The 21,123-nt window shown below is 42.9% G+C and overlaps 3 protein-coding genes across 3 annotated transcripts in view; 2 read left to right on the top strand and 1 right to left on the bottom strand.

The window, feature by feature from the left end:
* The window catches only part of T265_09656 (hypothetical protein), a gene marked incomplete at both ends in the record, with an annotated part of 46,243 nt that overhangs the window by 6,871 nt on the left and 18,249 nt on the right, over positions 1-21,123 (bottom strand). The window lies entirely within an intron of this gene.
* T265_14925 (hypothetical protein) lies at positions 7,707-15,958 on the top strand (the record flags this gene model as incomplete). Its single annotated transcript, XM_009175803.1, has 4 exons — positions 7,707-7,846; positions 7,870-8,029; positions 15,572-15,679; positions 15,766-15,958. Coding segments are annotated over 4 exons (600 nt in total), but the record flags the coding sequence as incomplete, so codon positions are not given.
* T265_14924 (hypothetical protein) overlaps positions 20,676-21,123 on the top strand; it is a gene marked incomplete at both ends in the record, with an annotated part of 19,407 nt that continues 18,959 nt past the window's right edge. Inside the window, 1 exon segment of the mRNA XM_009175801.1 lies at positions 20,676-20,783. Coding sequence (XP_009174065.1) covers positions 20,676-20,783 — 108 coding nt within the window.

Below are 21,123 nucleotides of genomic sequence, written 5' to 3'. Positions count from 1 at the left end.
AGCCCTCAGAGTTGGGGACAAATGAACTTCATTCCGAAATCAAACTTTGATAATAGCGCGAATGATTCATTCCGGTTGGTCGCTCACATTAGTGTTGTCAGTAGTGGACGGATGCAGCTAAAATGCGTAATTAAAGGGACCGGTGCGAAGCATGCACCAGCAATTACTACTGGTGCAGTGCTGTCGACAATGATGACTCTAACGATGATGATGTCAATGTCAACGTTTAGAACTTGCACATGGTTTTAAGTCGAACTAATGCTTCATTGAAGTGAGTCACAAAATAACTTGTTACCCTAGTTCCACCGAAACCGTACGGAGATTTCGTCATCACGTGCATTCGCATCACATGAGCTGACAAAAATACTGCACATTTAGAGGACTAGATAATACAGTTCGAAGGTTGTGCTGATTGGGACTTGGGCGAAAGTGGAAAGTAGATGGACCGGATTTGAGTTCATCTTGCCTATACTGAGGTATTCATTGTTTCGGAAACAACTTCGTGTACAAACACGTTTATGCGGAATAAATATCTGCCCAAGACCTTAAGCGAATAGGTAGAGCACAACTCCCTTGAAAATCAGTCGACTGTCTCGGCTAAACCACAGGGATGTTTCGGCACCTGGGACCGCGTGATTGCGAATCATATTAAAAGAGTTTGGAAGATATGCCCAGCCTGCACACGTTAAAGTACTTGTTGCATTAGGTGTGATCGAGCTTCCGGCGTTGTTTCCCGTCGTTATGACGACGTGCAAATCATTACCGGTGGCACTAGTACCTGATGAGCGTTTGCTCACCGAAGGAATTTTCTTCCGAAGTTTCCACGGTGTAGCACGATCCGGAAAATTTCTCGAACTGCTTGACCTAGTGCACGAGTTCTTGAAAGTTGCAGAATAGTTGGCCACTCAGGTTTTCCCTGAACAGGGTGTCAACGTTCACCGCGTGCCCCTCAACAGAGACACAGGCGGTTGAAACGACCGCTTGCGTATTTGAGGAAGCTATGAAAAGTGTCTCACGGGGAGTGCGCGGACACTTATATCGGTCAGTTTAATCAATGAAAACGGTTGTTATGAACAACCAAGCAAACACGTTACATGCAAGCACTTTTGATCAAGTGGAGCGACTTGCTTTAGCCAGATGCAGCACATACAGTTAGTCAGCTGAAGATCATAGAGCGCCACATTCCTTGCCATCGGATGCACGGATTGCGACACCAGATGAGGAACGCATCTAAGCTATCAGCTTCCTCAAGAGCAATGGTCCGCTTGCATTTGACCAAATATTTCTGTCTCATGGCCAGGTAGGAAGACCACCAAACTTTCCATTGTTGTGATCGTCACTCCGAAATTCGGTCCGAAAATGCGGCTATTTCATCAATTCTGTGACAGTTAGCGGGACGTCTCCAACAATGACAAGGAACAGTATGAATTTAATTGAGTTGCTAACCACGCTGATCACAAAATTCGGGCGATTCAACCGAGATTAGTCATGTGTCACCGCGTTGTGCGGCACTTTTACATGCTTCCCACAGTTATGGATATCGACTTGTTATCGTTGTGAGTACAACTCAGAAAACTACCGATCCAGCAGTTAATTGATCTCTTTCTAACTTCACAATGTGTGTCCTCGCTCGACCAAGCGAGCGCGCTCTGCTCTGTTTATTTGTGCTTGGGTAGACTCAATTAAGCGTTGCTAGTTCGTGACCGATGTTCCACCGCTGGCTGGAAACAGTAAGGTAATTTAGGTTGACCGGTGTGATTGTATTAATATACATTATTTCCGCAAGTGTACTGTGTGTATTACGCTCGCAAAAATAAAACAAATAAATCTCACCTGAATTTATCGTTTATGATGTGCTGTATTTCGCCAAGTTCGTTCGAAGTGGGTCCAAGCATAACGTGAGATTGGGGGAAACTCGGACACCTTATCTACCTGGTGAGCCTCAAAAAGGAAGAAACTGGTCGTGGACAGTTGAAGAGTTTTGAGCGTCTATACAAGTAAACATCCTCTGCTTGCCTCCTTTCATGACGAGGAGTGATCAAAAAGCTGAGTGACAGCAGTGCGATGGTGTTTTCCGCTCTTGAAGGGAGCGTCCCTGCACTCGAAATGACTATTCATGCGATCAAAGTGATAATCCTTGTGCTGGAAGCTATAATCCCTTCAGCTAGAATTGAAATGGTATGCAGGTTGGCCGAAAAATTCGAGTCGAAAGGGTTTATGCAACAAGAACTGTCCGACAGAAAATCACGTCACTGCTTCTGAGTCACACGGTCAGTGAAATAGCATGGGATAGTTCTGAAAGACGGTGCTTAAGAGGACGTAAGTCGGTCGGGTCATGAGGTCATAAAACGAGGGAAACGGTTCGCAGACACTAGCAAACCAAGCCCACCCGCTTTCATGTGTAGTTAGGTCCGAGAACCGCGAGACCTAGTGCATTCCGTACAGTTAACTTCATCCATCCAGCTACGGACACCTAAGTTTGCCGTCAGGTTGCACGCCAACAAGAAACCAGGTATCATCTTTGTCAAACTCCTAAAATGGTAGAAAAAATCAAAAGTGTTTTAGTTCGTTGCGGTGTTTGATACTAGCACTTTCTGAACAGTGGTCACGAAATTTTCCTTCCATTTTCATCTCTTCAACTCAGCCCACACGTTTTCCATAGACGTATTGAGTAGGATGCAGACACAAATAATTGTTTTGGTCAGTGATCACTGAGTGCTCACAGAAACAGACGAAACAAGCTTTTCAGCTCAGTAAGTCACTCTCCACACTGTTGCTCATTTTTCAATGAAAGTAATATGATGTTGATACTTCATCCTAGGATTGAACACACCCACTACAACGGAACAGGGTAAACAGAGGCAATATCAAATTTGTGAGCTTTCGAGGACTGTAGACAAGCAATTTGTTGCTGGATAACTTAAATTCGATTTGACAGTACGGGCAACGATTGATTCAATTGGGTGTATCTGGACCATAATCTGCTTCACCGGTCTTTATTCTTAAACCGGTTCCCCTCCAACAGTGGAAACTCAACCACGCCAGCTTTGGTTGAGTTATCATTAGGTAGGTAGGACTTGTGGTCTGAAGTTCGCTGAGAGAGATTTATTTCTACGAATTGCATGACAAGAACATGGCTTTGCTTCACAACTTAGGATTAAACCCCAGGGGGCTATAGTTTGCTGACAAAACAGAATTGTGAGCAAATAGCACCTATACGAAACCCGTCAAACACAGCCATGTCCAGGGATTACTACTTGAATAGCTTTTTACCACTGTTTCTGCGGATTCAAATACTCATTGGTATCAGTAGCTGGAGGTTAAACCTTCGTAATAGTATGAACCTAAATACTATTGAGGAAGCACCAGTGAGAAAGCGAAAAACCACCAGCCACGTGGTTCATAGGTGGGGTTCCTCCATGTTGAATGGCGCCCGCCACCAAAAACGAGTTCGAGTGATCTTTCAGCAGCGGAATCTCTCAGCTTTGCAATGTTTTGTGACTCGAATTTTCGTTATTGGGTCTGGTAATAGTTGGAGTTCATAGCCGGTCCAATATGAAAGCAAGTTTGACGAGGGCAAATCAAGAAAGTGGTACACTGGTTCGCCAAGTAACAGTCTTCGCGTTCCCCATGAGAGTCCTACCCACCCGAGCTGATTTCTTTCGATGAAGCCAATGAAGTAATTGATACATTCTTTCGTCTGAATTTTCTGTGAGACTCTTGAAATCTGCTTTCACACCACTATGGTTTGTACCGTCTTCTGCACGTCCCCGCGCGAATATTTTGGTCAACCTGCATCAAAAGTTTCCTTATTTGAAACCATCAGCAATGTATGCCCTTAAAGCTTCAACCCAGACATTTCACGACGGGTAAAGCCGTCGTACGACTTGACAGTAAACACGTTCGTCAGCGCAATGGTCGTGGTCGATGGCCGTTCGGTATGCTCTGGTGGTAACACGATCGACTGGCATGTCACTGAGGTCTAATAAAAAGGAAAAGTCAGGTTGGCTGCTTCCGTTTTGGAGTGGACTCACCAAAGTAATCATGTCAGAATGCAAGGATAGAAAGGGAATGAAAACCTTAGGTTTTTTCTCAGGTTTGAATTCCACAGCATTTTTTGGTCGTGATACTGTAGGTTACATCGTTCTATAAAAACCACTCAGCTCGGGATGGATCAGATGTTAATGGGCGAAATCACTGATAGGAAAGTTCTGGCTCAACAGCTTCTGTCTAGGCTTAAGCAGCCTGTGTCTCGCCCCATTGAGTGAGCAGCCAGAGCAGACTTTCTTCAGTTTCACAGTCCAAACAGCCCTTGACAAAACAATGAGAAATTTGTAGGCTTAGTAAACCTGTCAATGTGTTTCGAGTTTTTGCTGAGCTCCCTGGGAGCAGCAACTTCCTTAAAGTTTGGTTGCGTGTGACAACGAAATCCTCGACCTATTAATCAAAACGGGTAGCAGAATGGGTGTGCGTTTCAAATACTGTTCCCTAAAAGGGTGTCAGAATAACGAGATATCTAAGGAAGACATGAATTAAGCACTCTAGGGCACCGACTTCCCAGCAAAACTGACTGTGAATGCTCCTGTAAGTATGAAGGTTAATTCTGCGGTCATTCCGCACAATTTGCTAGCAGTTGGAGTGTACTTTTGTGACGAAAACTGAATGGTGACTTGGAAAACGGGTGAAGCAAAACGGTACACCGAATCATCTCCACTTCGTCGATCACCAACCGTTTACCAAAATCCGGTTACCGCGTTCGCGCAAAAGCGGCGCTCCGGTTTACCACACCAGGCTGATTAACAAGCCTACCAAACTAAGGAAAGCTTCAATCGTTGTGTTTGTTAAAGGCTTGGTTTTTGTGCACAGAAGTTTAATCCTGTCAAGTGAGTGACTCTACCTGTTTCAACTCTAAATTTTCACCGTTACTTCGTTCTGCCTGATGTGTGAACCCTCAGTCCGTGTAGCTCCGGTTTCTATCGAACTGGTAAGCCAGCTGAATTGACCAACCGGCGTATGCGCGTGACTGTGAGGCCAACTTCTACGTATTAGGAAAGGCTGAGTGGTTAATCAGTGACATTGAGAACATGATCCAATATGAAGCGTGAACGTTTTCAGATCTACTCAGGGTACCAACAGAAACAAGTGTGACAACGTCCCTGGGTTTCACCATGCAGAACCTTCTGGTGAGATGCCTTTTGCGGTGCCAACATGACTCCAGGCCTGCATCCAGCACTCGTTAGAATGATAAATAAACGTCATTTCAAATCGAGCCGTTTAATTTAGTAACTCGAATAACGTAGAGATGCGATGAAGCAGGCTATTCATTTTTGTTGTCAGCTTAATGAAGTGAAGTCAACTGCAACAACTGCAAAAAAACTCTACGTTGGATAAAGTGGCGGGAAATTATGCACACGATTAAAGGAACACAACGCGGCTATCAGGAGACATGGCCCCGTATCTTTGACATCCATACATGAGGATCAATAAGGCCGCAAATTCAATCTAGAAAATGCAAAACACTTTGGCATACGGAGACACAAGACACGGAAAGGAAATTTCTAGAGGCATGGTACTCCAAGGCGGATTCGATAAACTGACTAATTAAACTGGATACAATTTACATCCCACCACGTGCAAAGGACCAATATCTCCACCGGAATACTCAAGGAGGACCGAAAGTCGTCTTCACAAATCAAGAAAAAAGGGGCTGTTACTAGCCAGAACACATAGGGGCCAAGGACCTAGGTCGCTCCAGCATCGACCAGAGTTCGAGGGCAGGGGAGGCCAAGCTCAAAGGCCACGTGACCATAGAGCGATCAGGACACAGGATAAGACAGTAACCAATGCAACCAACCGCCCGACCGATCAATTGTGATGGAATGTCAGCCTCGACCAGTAGCACGCAACACGTAACACTAATGAAAGGACAACCACTGACCCGTCACTACACTCCACTGAGCACCCTAACAACGCACTCGACCGTTGATGAAGCGTTTGCAATAAAATTTCTGAGCTTAGTGAACAAACCGAAGACGAAAAACAGTGATACAGTAAGGGAATAACTGTTTAAATACAGACTTAAACCATTACTATATCAAGTACAGCATTATGGACCTTGGAACTACCAGATTGGCCTTAGAACACTGACATTCATAGGAATCATTATTTAGCTATTCCACAAGTGTATGTGAATTCCATTTGTCCTGCTTTAGTTAAATCAAAGTGGGAGTGACGATGCGGATCTGACATCGTCTATCTATTTGGGTGGTGCAAGCCTTCAGTGAATAGCCTTGCCTTGGCTAGCACTCTTCTCATCTGCATAGACTGTGCGAAATCAGGCGTATTTGTCGCGAAATTTCGAAACCACACATTACATACCCAACCTTACAATTTTCGTGACATGACGTCATAATTTTTCAATTGTTCTCCAACTTATGGTTTTCTCTGTTTTCCTTGTGAGACAACGGTGTCAAGTAAACAGTCTACTGTGATCTGTCCGGAAATGCACACATGATGGTCATCTGATACGAGTTTTAGATTAAATTCGTCCAGACAAAACGCAACTCAGTTTAAAACGGCTTCATCACAGGGACACAGTGTATGTTGTTCGCTTCGTAGGGATAGCATACTAGCGATAACAGTACAATTTTCAGCCATTTACGATCACATGACCGATATGGTCTCACATCGGATGTCGTTAACAGCGACCGCGTCATACTACTGACGAAATATGTGAGTAGTGTCCGGTCAGATTCCAAAGCACTACCCCTGAATCTGTTGCAAGACTGATATGGAAACGAATAAACCGCAGTGAACTGTTTTAATACCATTGCTTAGTCATTAGACAGCGCACAGGAAGGTTCAAGAGGGTGTCTGTGAAATTTTATCATTCAAAACGCTTGAAAATGAGGTCTTCTCTTAGGTATCCGCTAGATTGTATCCGCTTAGCTCAGGTGGGTCAGTATAAAAGTAATCGGAAGCTTTCCTCCTCCCGTCAGTGTGGCGGCGCTCGAGTCATGTACAGGGGTACATGATACATTGCTAACAGGATTTTGCAAGCCACTTGGCAATTTATCAAAGGGTAAAACATAAACATCAGAGCCAGACGACAGAGTTACAGCTAAAAAACTGCATGAAGAGTTTGAAGAATTTATGCCTACCTTCCGTAATCCACATTCATAAGCCTACTGACGCGATACTTATACCACATGACGACCTGTCTAAGTTTGTGAGACAGTTGTCCCACTTAGACTCGTTTTCGGTACGTTTAATTCCCCATATCACCTAATGGTCCAGCGATTGGTTCCGATACGAAGGCGACAGTTTTATAATTGTATGAAACAGATCACAAGTAGCCGCTTCCCTAAACAACTATAAGTAGCAGCATCCTTGCACTCAGTTTGCCTCTCAACTTAATGGTGACGACACACCTCATTGTTTGGACGTTTAAGTAATCCGACCGTCAGCGTACCCTGTTCAAACATAAGTCCGAAGAAAGCTCTTGGGCATAGAACAATGCATAAACTCTCAAACGTTTGTACCAGTGAAACAGAAAAGAATTCTTCCTAACACTTAAAATAAGACAGATATTCTTCATAAAGGAAGCCACTCACAAGGTTGCTGAAAACTGTTCGACAGTCCACGATTGATTTCGCCCTTCTTGGGGATCATTAGGTGGAGCCAGTCCCCAAGTTTCCGTCAATCTTATGTTTCACTTGAACCCCAATTGGACTGATTTCGACAAATACACCCATTTGCAAGTCAATTTGTTTTTCAAGGGAGACTCAAGCAAACCTCCTGTTCATGATGTTCTTCAGCCGAATGTGCTGCGTATAAACCGCATTCGGTACGTTATTCGGGATGTAGCAGTATATTTTCACAAAGCTGTAACACTCTTTCGGTGCCTAACTGCCATGCCACCCGAATGAAGAATGAGGGGGGTACTACAAACTGGGATACTGCCAGTTTGCCCAAAGTTAGCTGTGAAAAGTGGACAGGTAGAGGTCAAGTTCGAACGGCGGACCTTCCGGTCAGTATATTCGCGCTCTAACTACTGTGCCATCCCACCTCCCATTTACACCTTAGCGAACCAAGCGAGCTGAACCAATTCTGTGAATACGTTGAACTCCGACCTGATACACACACGTTGTAGTTGCCCAGGGAGATTCGTAACCAAAGGTATATCTGAACGCCCTGTTCGACTGACTGTCACAGTCATCGCAAATGGGGAATTCTACTTGAGTTTATCCCATCGATGCGGTATGTTGACAAACACAGTAGTTCGCCGCTCGTACCAGTCCATGAAATAAACCTTCTAGGCTGCAACTTTACGCTCTTGGTGGAAGGAGGAAGACTCTTCGCAGCGAAGTTATTTGTTAGCAAACACGAGCTAAGCGGTTGCAAACCATCAGACACGAAAGTAAACATTTCATCTGCACAGGGTTTTTAAAAGGTGAACACTCCCAAGCGTCGTCTTGAACTGGACGTTCATTGGATTTTAGACAATAGTAAATGAGCACTGCACAGTGGCTCCATAAGTTTCGTAGTAAACTTTACCTTCCATCGAATGAGGGGGGCGGAGCTTGAATGGCAGACCCACAGCCTACTTGCCTGATCAGTAGTGTGCCCCTAAACTTGTATAAAACCGGCTCTCAGAGACAAGATATCGGTCTTTACGGAACTTCAAAATATGTCAGAACGACAAACAAGACGAATAAAGGACCCGGTTTACCGTAGCCTGTGTGCACCTCGGATTTGTTACATCCCCTCTTCTTGAATAAGAAGCACTTTTCGCAACGGGTTTCCCTGGTGCTTTGTATTTCCTCTCCGAAATAGATGTGCTGTTTCCCAAAAGTGTCACTCACAATGAAGACAGGACGGTATGCATCACCGTTCTATCAAAAAAGTACACAAATACACAGGAATCGCTCAGTATATGATTCATCCAGTGGTGTCGACAGGTCTGTACAGTAGACAATTTTATTTCCTGTGTTTAGATGTCTCTCTGATCCATGAAATCCATCCGTGAACTCTTCTGACGTAGGTGAACTGGCATCGGATACCAGTTTGTATTAGGTGAAGGTTCTGATCTATCTGAAAAAACTTCATTCTTGAAGAACAGAAAACTCTAGTTTGCTGTTAACTACTGATCTGTCAGCACAAACCACGCTCACACTTTTTCTTGTTTTGGCCCTAAATTGAAGTACGCGTGTCACCAATTCCCTTATAACCATGTCAGTTCAATCCTATTTAGTTTGGTCACTCTGGTGAAGGTTGACCAAACTTACTTTTTCTAATATTCGGACAGCCTACATTGATGAGACCAAGTTAGGACGCGATTATCCGGGCCTGCAAAAGCATTTCAGACCAGCGGGTTGTTAAACTGACAGCTCGCTTGTCGCAACTGTAGGGCAAATTCAGCTGATGGTCGATCAGAGACTACTTTCTGAAATGAGTCTATGTATATTTGGTGACAATAAGTAACTGACTTCCTTATGGTCAACTTCGCTAGCAACAGCTGGAAATAGATAACAATGGAAACATCCCCGGTACAAAATATGGCAGTCCCGAGAAAGAGCAGTTTTCGCTCCACTCCCTGAATAAAATTATTAATTGAACAAGGCAAGATTCAGCAACCTTCTGTTTCGAATGACGTAGTCCGAACTGCGCGAACCGCATTGCACAATGTGTGCCGCAATGCGGATAACGCAAAATCTGCATGGCCCAAATGAGCATAGTAGATATTATCCAAACCTGGAAAGATTACACAGACAACGGAAGTAACGGTCCAGATATCTCTGGGTCACCGATATGCGCCGTGTCAATCAACTAAACGGAGTAATCGGATGAATTCTATCGCATGTGATTAGCACTCAGAACTCCGGCGGACCTCAAGAATGGCCGTGGCTCGCAGGGGCACCCACTCAACATTGTGCTCTTAACCACATTATGTAGACGCAAAGGTTCCGATGCAACCCAGCAAAGGGATTTAACTTTGATTTCGGTGATATTCAGCCAGAAAGGTATGGTTTCTTTCGTGGCAGTAATGGGAATCATAGATTCGCCAAATGACAAACAGGATGAGTATCTCTAGAAAAAAGCCGTGTGTCCACTGATGTGTCTACATGTTGAGTGGCCCCGCATGTGCAAAAACGATTGTTCAAAGCGCCTTGTTGAGGTTTCCACTTGATAATTTCTACCGAAGTTACTTAGCTTTGTGATTGGAGCGGATTACGGATTTCTGCACTAGCTCAAGCGATCGTAGTGACGGTGAAAGTTTACCTGACCTGTTAATCTTCAGTTATGGTTCACAACACACAGCACCGAATGTCTATTTAGACCGTTCCGAAAACTGGCCGGAAAACCTGTCACCATATATACCGTGATCAGAGTCAACGTTCTATTAGTAGCCTTTCCGTACGAGTCTCACTTGAATGGCGAATTGAAATTCATCATCCTGATGGCTTTGTTAATCAGATATTCAGATGACCTAGATAAGAACATTCATTTCGCTCAACTCCGACTGCTTTTTGTAGTCGCTTAAGTTTTGTTGAAAATAACATCAACTGAGATGAGAAATAGATGAGAAATGAGATGAGAAATAGCCGGTATGGTGTGGAAAACACAGAGATTTCTCGAATATCATACCGAATAAAACATGAAGGGGTCTTTGAGCGTCATATTCAGTTGAAGCAATCAATCTCAAACGAAAAATGAGGCTGGATTTGTTTGAGTCTCCTGCCAAAACCAAATTTGTGTGCAAATGAGAGTGTTTGTCCAGTCTCATTTTACTTGAAGAGAACCGACACTTGCTATAGCAGTTCCAAAAATTACCTCGCGTGACTACCTTTCAGCAGCCGAAAAAATGACTATGTGTAAATTAGTTCATGCGTAAGTACGAATAATAAAGTAGCATTGTATTAACTTATAGAATCTCATGTTCACGGCTTGTCGCATTGATAAACTCAGCATGATAGATAAACCAGTGTAAAATCAGTGGAGTCAGGTGCAAATTGGCATTCGTAGCCTATAATCTTTCGAGAACTAGTAACCAATCACCTGCTGTTTTTTTCGTGAATAAATCACAGAACATTGTATTCCGTCGGCTCATTATCCTGAAACTGTCCAAGGAAGCCTTCAATGCCTGGCTTCAAGAGACGCGTATTGATAGCATTTTGTTTTACGGGCTTATTGGCATGGTTTTTATACCGGTTCTGCTGCCAGAACGAATCCCACCTGAATCGACTGATTAGTGAAGTTTTGCACAACAGATATGATTACATTATTGGTAAGTTCAATTTCCAGTTTCTATTTTGCTGGTTCACGAGGTCCGTTTGCTCACAGTTTGCACACGATCACATAGAAGCTCGTAGCACTGTGGGGACTCTACGTCTGGTTAGAATATGGGGTCCAGTTTGCACAGAACAGTCAGACAAACAACACAGGGTTTACTTTTGTCACTTTTACTGACATACGATACCTACTTCGTAAGCAGTCTGTCGTCAGCATAATGGAATGGTTCCATGGGATTCCGGCGTGCGTCCTTTCTTTTTTTCGTATCCAGACAATGGTGCTCACAATGTTGAATAAAATCATGCAACATTCTAGAGTGATGTTTGGTCTGATAAAATGGTAGATCCTGGAAAGTACCAGATCCTCAGAAGTACCATTTTATCTGTCCCACCAGAAGCTGGTTGTTTTGACAGCCACGAGTTTATGTGTGTAGAAATTGGTTTAGATTAATGGTCTTAAAGGTCGCTGGGGGAGAACTAATGAGAGACTGAATAAATCAGTGTATAAATGCTTTTGGTATACGTTTTGCGCCGAAATAAGAGAAAAAAATGAATTCAACATGGCTCTCGGTGACGGGTTCAAAAATCCGTTACAGTGTTTTTTCGCTCAAATAATATTATTTGATAATATCGATAATACGATTCTACAGCAGGTCAACTACTAAAAGTTCTGTGGGACTACTAAATGCAAACCGTGATCCATCTGAAATTTTGCATAGTACTCAGTTTCAGATGAGTTTGCCCACTCTTCCTAGGTCGGTGAACTGGCAGACTGCCTTGCAAGGTAATCAGCGTTTTGATATGGATAGTGACAGAAGTTCCCAGGAGTTCTGTTCAACTGACTGTGGTTTGATCTGTTTACCTACTGTTCTGACACATTGATACCGGTTAGCTTACTCCACACGGGTAGATCAATGGATGCGGTTTTCGAACTCCTGTTAACGAAGCGACTTTTTACTGGAAATTGGACAGCTTCGTACGTTTGCCCTTGGACAAACAGTCACATATGTCTGCCTAATCTTGGTATTCCTGGTACGGTCAGTGTGGTCCGATGGAGCAACGACATTGTTTCGTAAGTTGAATTTGTGGATTTCAAATCCTGGCACACCAAACGCGGTGCACTGCTGAATAGTTCTACTAATAAAGGAACTCGAGGTTCAGGGCCATTCCAGATGTTGCGAAAGAAGGATAACCCTTCGCCGCAAAGTCGTTTGTACGCCAACCAAGCAGTTACAAACTTTTGGACAGGAAAGTAAACCTCTCAAATGAACACAGTTTTTAAAAACTGAACATTCTCAAACGTCCATTTTGAACTTTTACGAATATTCACTGACTATTACACGGTTGTTAATGGACACAGCAAAGCGCTTTCACAAGTTCCTCAACAAACCTCGCTTTCCGTCAGACGCGGGGTGGAGTTTCGACAAAACCACAGACTACTCACATGCCTTAGCAGTATAATACGGCGTTACAGAGGTATCGAGTAACCAGTTCACTCTTGATGGTACAAGCCTGATCAAGATTTGCCGCCTGAAAGCTTACGTTATCGTGTGAAATCCGTTTGTGTTCGGTATGTAATTATTCATTCACTTAATGAATTCATCTCTAATTGATTGTTTGTGGCCGCCACTGACCATAGCATGTACGTTTATCATCCACAAATTTTGTTGACTGATGCGACTAAAAAGTCTCCAATATCCGGAGAATCGATATCATGTTAAAAAGTAGATTTACACTGAATTCTGTGGCAACCTGTTGGTCAAGCACCGCAGACATTCTGTGCCGCTTGGAACATTATTAGCAATGACCTATTGTTCGATATTTTTACCCTCTGTAGGTACCTTATTCATTCAGATTTTGAACTGTGTAAGTTAGCACGGTTTGTCATTCTTATCTCGATATCACCAGATGGATATGGCCAGTTGAAATCGGATGTGTTGTGGTCAGGAATTTTGCCTTTTGATAGCAATTTAAAGGCACTACTGAAGTCAAATTACTTATACTGTATATAACATAAGGCAAAAACTTGGATAATCTAGAGACGAAGTATTGAGAAGGGTACTTTGCGGGGTGCAGCTGGAAGTTAAACTTGATAGGGCAGCTTGAGAGCTTGGGCATTTGAGGCCAGCAAAAGTTTTGGCTGCTTTATTACATACAGTACTTGACAGAATAAGGTGTGTTGAGTTGAGTTTCATGGAAGGCATATCGTACTGTTACATGGCTAACGTGTGTGCATCATCCTTTTGGTTTATTCTGATTGGATTGTAATTAATGACTCGTTTTGATTACGGAACTCATGCCTTAATATTGGGAACTTGCTAGAAATCACCAGATAAGCGATGAGCGGTGCGTGAACATCAATTGCCCAATCATGCTCTAATCTGTCCGTTTCATATCCGGGACACAGAATTTTCCAGGCTTCTATTCAAATGCTTGTTTTCGGAAATGTCGTGCGCAGAAAATTCGGATGAGACCTTGGCATACCATACAGGTGTGACTATCAGGCCGCTGTGTGCTGACTTTCCAAGAATCCGCACAGTCTTTACATGAAATTCTAGCCTTTATCACCATCACCAGCAAAAACAACAACAAGGTGAAATCTGGACATTCCAAAAATTCGTGGATCATGTGACTTCTGACGTACGTCGTTCAAACGCCGAATTCCGTCGATCAGACGAAAATATCAACAGACCTTTTAAGAACGTGTCAGGTGTTGAAGTGACACTTCCTAGTAAATGTCTGAAATTGATTACCATGAGACCACGAGTGCTAAAGACGAGAACAGCGTTCCGGTGGTCTAGAATGAACTAAACTCACTTGTACCGGTTTTAACGTTCAGAACGCTTATAAAAATTGCTTGCCTTCAGGAGCGAGTAATAACAACACAAGAAACTCATTGGTATGTGAAAGAAAAGCCATAAATGCGCTGGTCAAGTGCATGGCTTTACTTTGAGCTGAAAAGGGAAATTAACTAAGCGGATCAGACAGATTGCTCTATGCCATTTTTAACCCACAAATTGTTACCCCCGAATTAAAAAAACACGAACTTAGGACAACGGATCTTGTGAAGAAAGTAGAGAAAAATATCTAAGTCGTCCATAGCACCCATTATATATGCCCTTTTAAAAACTACTAAATGTGTAAAATAACCAGTACAAATCGCATGCTGTCGACCGTCTCTCGACCATATATCCTGTCCCCACTCAGATCAAATCTTCTATTCGTTTTGGATCTGTATGGCGTATATGATAATTTTATTGATAAAGAACCAGGGTATTACGACAAATACATTCATTTGCAGATCAACCTGGTTTTCACGGGAGACTGAACTGGATCTCTCGTTCATGATGCCCTTCATCTGATTGTGCTGCACACAGGCCGCCTTGTGAACAACCTCGTGAGTAGTTTCCTTTATGAAAATATACCGCGATATCTTCAATGTCGTACCGATTGAAAAATGAAGCGGCCTGTGTGCAGCACATTCAGTTGAAGAACATCATAAACGAGAGATTCATTTGAGTCTCCCGTGAAAACCAAACTGATTTGCAAATAAGTGTATTTCTCGAAAAATAGTTCAATTTGGGTTCAAGTAGAACATAAGGTTGACGGAAACTTGGGGACTGGCTCCACCTAATGATCCCCAAGAAGGGCGAAATCAATCGTGGGCTGTCGAACAGTTTTCAGCAACCTTGTGAGTAGCTTCCTTTATGAAGAATATCTGTCTTGTTTTAAGTGTTAGGAAGAATTCTTTTCTGTTTCACTGGTACAAACGTTTGAGAGTTTATGCATTGTTCTATGCCCAAGAGCTTTCTTTGGACTTATGTTTGAACAGCGTACGTTGACGATCTGATCAATTAAATGTCCGAACAATGAGGTGTGCAATTATAATTCACTTCAGAAGCAAGCTGAGTACAAGGATGCTACTACTTATAGTTATTTAGGGAAGCGGCTACTTGTGAACTGTTTCATACAAGTGTAAACTGTCGCCTTCGTATCGGGACCAACCACTGGATCATTATGTGATCTGGGGAATTAGGAGTATCGAAAACGAGTCTAAGTCGGACAACTGTCCCTCAAACTTAGACAGGCCGTCAACTCGTATAAGTATCGCGACATCAGGTGGGCATGCGTTTCCCAGACTTTTCATGCAGTTTTTTCAGTTGTAACTGTCGTTTGGTCTGATCTTCGTCTTCCACTCCTTGATGAATTTCCAAGTGGCGAGCAAAATCCTGACCGACTTTTTCGCGTTTCATTAGCACTTCATCAACCCGATTAGGTAGCTTACTCGATGGACGTCACTTACAATCAAGGGGGAGGCCCTCGAATTTGTGGAACATTTAACGTACCTAAGAATTGGTATCAGTTCTGAGCGTAGTGAGACTGATGGGGTCAATGCATGAATTTGCAAGGCTCGGGGCGCGTTTTCTAACTTGAGCCTCCCATGGCGTCAGAATGATATACCCTAAATCTCAAGGAATATGTGTATCAGGCTACAGTGTCGGCTGTTTTGTTGCATTGCTGTGAGACTTGGAGTGTTGGATCAGCGGAATTGAGACCTCTTCGCGTGGTCGGCAATCGTTGTCTGAGAACCGTAGTTCATGTGGGTTGGTGTCGGAGACTCCGCGATTGGGCAAGTGGTTTTCGGCTGTGCAACGGGGATTTCCATTGAAGAAGGTATGCAGCACCAGTAGCCGCGTTGTTTAAACGATGTATTGTGTATGCCGATTCATATCAATATCATGTCAATCACATTCTTGTTGTAAGTTTCTATCCAGACTGCTTGAATGAGTGTCTGAAGATGTAGGCACCTCGGAATGTTTGTAGTAAGGTAGCAATAATTCCTTTTTCCATCCACCTTCATTGTTTTCTTCGCGATAGGGTTTTCAAATAAATCGTGTTTGTACGGCAGAGAACTATCGGTGCTGAGCAATGATGTCATGCTGTCACTGATAATAATGATAATGATCAAGTATTCACTGACCTTATTTTCTAACTGGAATTTAGTGACTCAGGTGACATTCAAATGGGTCTGTTGCTGATATTAAATCGAGTTGCATGTGGAGGAGTGATAAGCCCAGAGGTAGAGTGAAACCCTCAACAACCTTTAGAAAAGGTCACGAAAGGTTCTTTGATACTTTGAATGTCACTATGCATTACATTCTTTTGAAGCTAATTATACAGGAGAGCCTCAGTTGACATTCACTTGAAACGCTCGATAGCACGATTTAACCTCAAGTCAACGCGTTTACATGCAGATAATTGTACGTAGAGACTCATCCCGAAATGGACCAGCGTAACACTCTTTTGTTGCATTCCTAGAAGCGGGTTGCTGACACGTAATTGTAACTAGGCCGAATAACGAATTGTTCAACGGCTCAGCTCATGTCGCGCAAAGCTGTTGAACAAGCTTAGCCTTACGCTCCCTACAAACTCGATTGCGAGCCTGAGTAACTAAGTTTTGAATCTACACATACCCCTACTTCTAACTCTGACGTTGCTGCTTCTCTGATAGGAGGACAAAGAAGTCAAATATTTTACAATTAAATACATCAAAGCTACATACGAAGACTTTCAAGCAAAATAACGGGATAGAATTATCGCAATTTGGACTAAATTGCTAAATTCTATCAATTTTGGTTTGGTTTATCGTGGACCCCGTAACTTGCAGACTCTGTCCTATTCTCGAGATAATGTTACGTTGGGACACTCCCGAGCTCCGTCTAGTTTGTCGTTGTATTTATGTGCTCGAACAAAAACTGAATTAAATTTCGAGCGTAACCGTCCAATGTCGCAATTGATCCAAGCAAATGAATCAAATACGCATTTAACATCTGAACCGCCAATCTGTAAAATCATTCTTCTCAACGAGGCTTTTATTCCAGCCTGCTGACTGACTTTAGCACCAACTCTGTTGGATAGGGCAGCTCGCCACCGTAAAACTGGACTTCCTGAAAAAACGGAAACTAAATCCACTGAATGTAACCAAAACTGACACAAACAACCCTATTCAATCTAAAAAACAACATATTTGAGATTGGTATTGATGGATGAGAAGCCCTATTATGATCAGGTTCAATATAACCCTCTGCAATAGCCTGAATCTAACTTACAGGGACATGTATGTCGTAGCTGTCTTGGAGGGTATACCTACGTAGTTTTCCATCTGATTTCGATTAACTTATTGGGCACTTTTAGTGTTAGGTTTACTTTCGTGTGTGGATGAAGCAACCGCCAAACACTGCTCCTTCCTCTGGATGAAAAAATGGGTAGCCTCTCGTTAGAAAGTTGATTTGCTCTAGAAAAATGCAAAATCCTCCCAGTCAATCGCAAAACAGAGTCGTTCTCTATTACGAATAATTTTAAGCACGTTCAGCTCAAGAATGTTCTCTTGTTTTCAGTTGGAGCGGGGAGTGCCGGTTCAGTCGTGGCGCGAAAACTGATAGACGGATTTAAACTGAAAGTGTCCAATAGGAAACCATGTTATCGATTGCCGGAAAGTTTGCACCATTGCCCACAGAAAATACCGTACACCACGCGCCCCGGAAAACAACAGGCCCAATGTCTGAATCTGTGCCCGTCCTTCAAGCCCCGAATCCTGATAGTGGAAGCTGGTCCCCAGCTTAGCTGGTTTCAGCGGAAGCTAAGCGATATCCCTCTAACTGGGTCACTGCTTTTCGGAATGGGTGTTGACCGGATTTACCAGACCTTATCACAGACAGCAGCTTCAAAGCAACTAAAAAAACAGGTGAGTGTTCTGGCTCTCCTCAACTTGCAAATATGTTCCAACCAACTTAGCTTTTCTCCTGGATAATGCAGAACTTCATCACCAAACTATCAGACCTATTAGTTGGTCATTTGAATAACAAGCGTGAGAATCAGGCAGTCAACAGAAGACAGTTTGATCCCGAGGAGATATCTGACTTAGGTCTTTTCCAGGTTCATATTCTACCATGCTGAAATGACTATGAACTTCAACCCTTGTGCAAAGCAGAGTATCGCATTGGATAACTGAGCAAAAACTAATTCGAATTAGCGCACAACCTACCTGAAACAGTTCGAAACTAGATAGGAGAAAAATGTATCTAATCGTGAATTGTAAGAAGGAGATTCTTGAATCTTGTCGCTGGGAGCGAAATAAATATCTTTACATCAATTAGTTAAAAGTAGTTCGTTCTGAGGGGTGCCAGATATGGAGTGGGGCCATTCACAGTCGTTCAGCTCTCGGGTATGTACTTCCTCGCAAAATCGACCCATGAGGGCAGTGCGAATGACCTGCGATTGTTTCCGCCATAAAACCCTGGTTTGAACTCAACTAAAAAACGAAGCTTTCCTTTTTTGCCCGATACTGTTTGCTATTTGCTGTGACGTCAGAAACTAAATGAAAGGGTATGTGAAATTGTCAGACACACTATTGCAAAAGGTGGTCGTAATCGGGCCAAAAGATCACGAAGTCAGTTGAGTAACATCAATGTCAGACAAGTTAGCGGACCAGGATTTGTCGTTGAAAAGCTCAAGTTCGGGATTCACACAAGCTTCATTTAGATAAAGATTTATTCACATACAGTAGGATTCTAGTCTCCTCTACAATCGATAAATTCTGGAGCAAATATCCATGATTTGTTCAGAGGTGTTCGGAATATGACTTCGATTGCATGCGCTTTATCGATAACATGACTCGTTTAAACCAAAGGTGATGCAGCCACACTTGAGCAAAACTTGTTCCTACTACCACTCAAGGACGTTGATTGTATTCACATGTTCTCTCATTAAACTACCTTGTCTTACGATTAACGTGTGGCGGTGGGCACACGAAAACGTCATACGTTGTGTCCACGAAACGAAATCTAATAGTCGGACTTGAACCGAAATTCAGACGCAGATTGGTCTAGTCTGCCATATCAGTAAAATCTAGGTAGTGTGGAAACTAGTCTACTGACTGGTCACCTGTAATCGCCGAACCCTGTTCAATCCTCTGCTGCGTGGATTGCATAAACAAGCCGTGGGAGATATTCGTTCCGCAAAATTCACATCCTGGAAACCTAGGTGATCATTGAAAGTAACCGGAGTATATTCTCATTGCTAGCCCAGTCAAAAATTCAATCTACCTACGCTTCTCTTGTGATGAAATCCTATGAATAACTTGGACGTTTACTTTTTCCCTTTTTTACACTCTATGACCCGGTTGATCTTCATTAAAATACCGCAAAAGAGGGAAATTAACTACCAGTTCTCGTGATCAGTGACTGATCCAACTTTTTCATAATAGGTTTGTCTGACTGCGTTCTCCTAATATTGACTTGTTAATATAACCCATGGAACGAATTACACTGAAACAACAATCGACCACTCTCGCCAATGTGTGTGAAGTTATCCATGGAACGGATAGACATGAGCATCTTTACATCTTGCGATGTGGAAGTAGCATTTCCGACTACTTCAAAGCCATACAGGATACATACTTCCAAATTTTGGTATCCGAGGTAGACAAAAATAAAGTATATTGCTCTGTGAATTTGAATCAGGATGATGTTTGGATAAAGCATTTTCTGATAATGGTGATAACTCTAATCCCATTAACACTCTAAAGGGTAGTCCCACCGAACAAAGACCTCTCATAAGAAATGGATTAGCAAATCCCATTCTGAAATAGTCAATTCGATAATCATTTGACTTCGAGACAGCTCAGTGGTTTTGGCGTGAACTTACTTACCGGAAGGTTCGTACTTCGAACCCAACTCCGACATTCCGGCTTGGGTAACCTGACAGCAGCTCAGTCTTTCCGCTTCCTTCAGATGGTATGGCAGCTAGACATCAAAAAGTGCTAGTGCTCAGTTACTGTTCATATATTACTGCTCAAACAAATAGTGTCGTATGTTATACCAATGGCACAACATATATATATATATAAGGGCAATACAACACCGAGTCTTGTGACTTACCAGTGCCCCAATAGTTCGTAGGTCCTATGCAAGCTCCACCTCTTTTGGGATCCGGTTGTATTGCACACTAAAACGACGAACGTTGGAAAACTGAAGATGACTGGTTTGACCCATTTATGAGACCAAACTCACGTTGAAATCGAGTTTGGAACACGAATTTATTCCGAATCCTATTACTTATGCCTCTCCATTGCCCCTACCTGTGTGAGCACATCCCCTTAAGTACGAAAACTTCTAATGCAGCCGACAACATTATTCGGCCTTAGTAATCTAATCAGGCTTTTCGGACGTAGTGGGGTTGTATATTATGATTGCTGGAATATACTGTTCTCGCAATTCGATAAACTTTGTAATTCACCTACTTATCACACACTGTCTAACAAAACGCCCTTAATCAACATTTAAAAATCTCTCAGGTGTAACACCTTTCCGGTGCCTAGCTGCCATGCTACTTGAAGGAAGCAAGCAGGATGGGATACTGCCAGGTTTCCCAAGCCCAGACAGAGGAAGTCGAGAGGCAGAGGTCGGGTTCGAACCACGAACCTTCCGGTCAGTAAATTCACACTCTAAACACTTGAGCCATCTCACCCAACATACTTACAGTTGAATCCATATGCAGATACGCAGAATTATTGTGTCGCGATTTTCTCTGAGAGATGGTGCATCATGGTTACCGCTTTCCTTTGAATGTATTATGACGGAGGTATCAATTTGTTTTTCCCTTTGTTGTTTATGATAGCTGTGCGACATACTGCAATAAGCAGTTCTGAGGCCCCCAAAAGCCTGGTGACAAAAATTCACCCCGCTGTGGAAGACTATCATCATCGTCATCATCATCATCATCATCAGCATCATCATCATCAGCATCATCATCATCAGCATCATCATCATCA

Source organism: Opisthorchis viverrini (assembly GCF_000715545.1).
Source record: "Opisthorchis viverrini unplaced genomic scaffold opera_v5_293, whole genome shotgun sequence".
Classification (NCBI taxonomy): domain Eukaryota; kingdom Metazoa; phylum Platyhelminthes; class Trematoda; order Opisthorchiida; family Opisthorchiidae; genus Opisthorchis; species Opisthorchis viverrini.
Note: the sequence above shows the minus strand (reverse complement) of the source record. Positions and strands in the feature narration are given on the sequence as shown.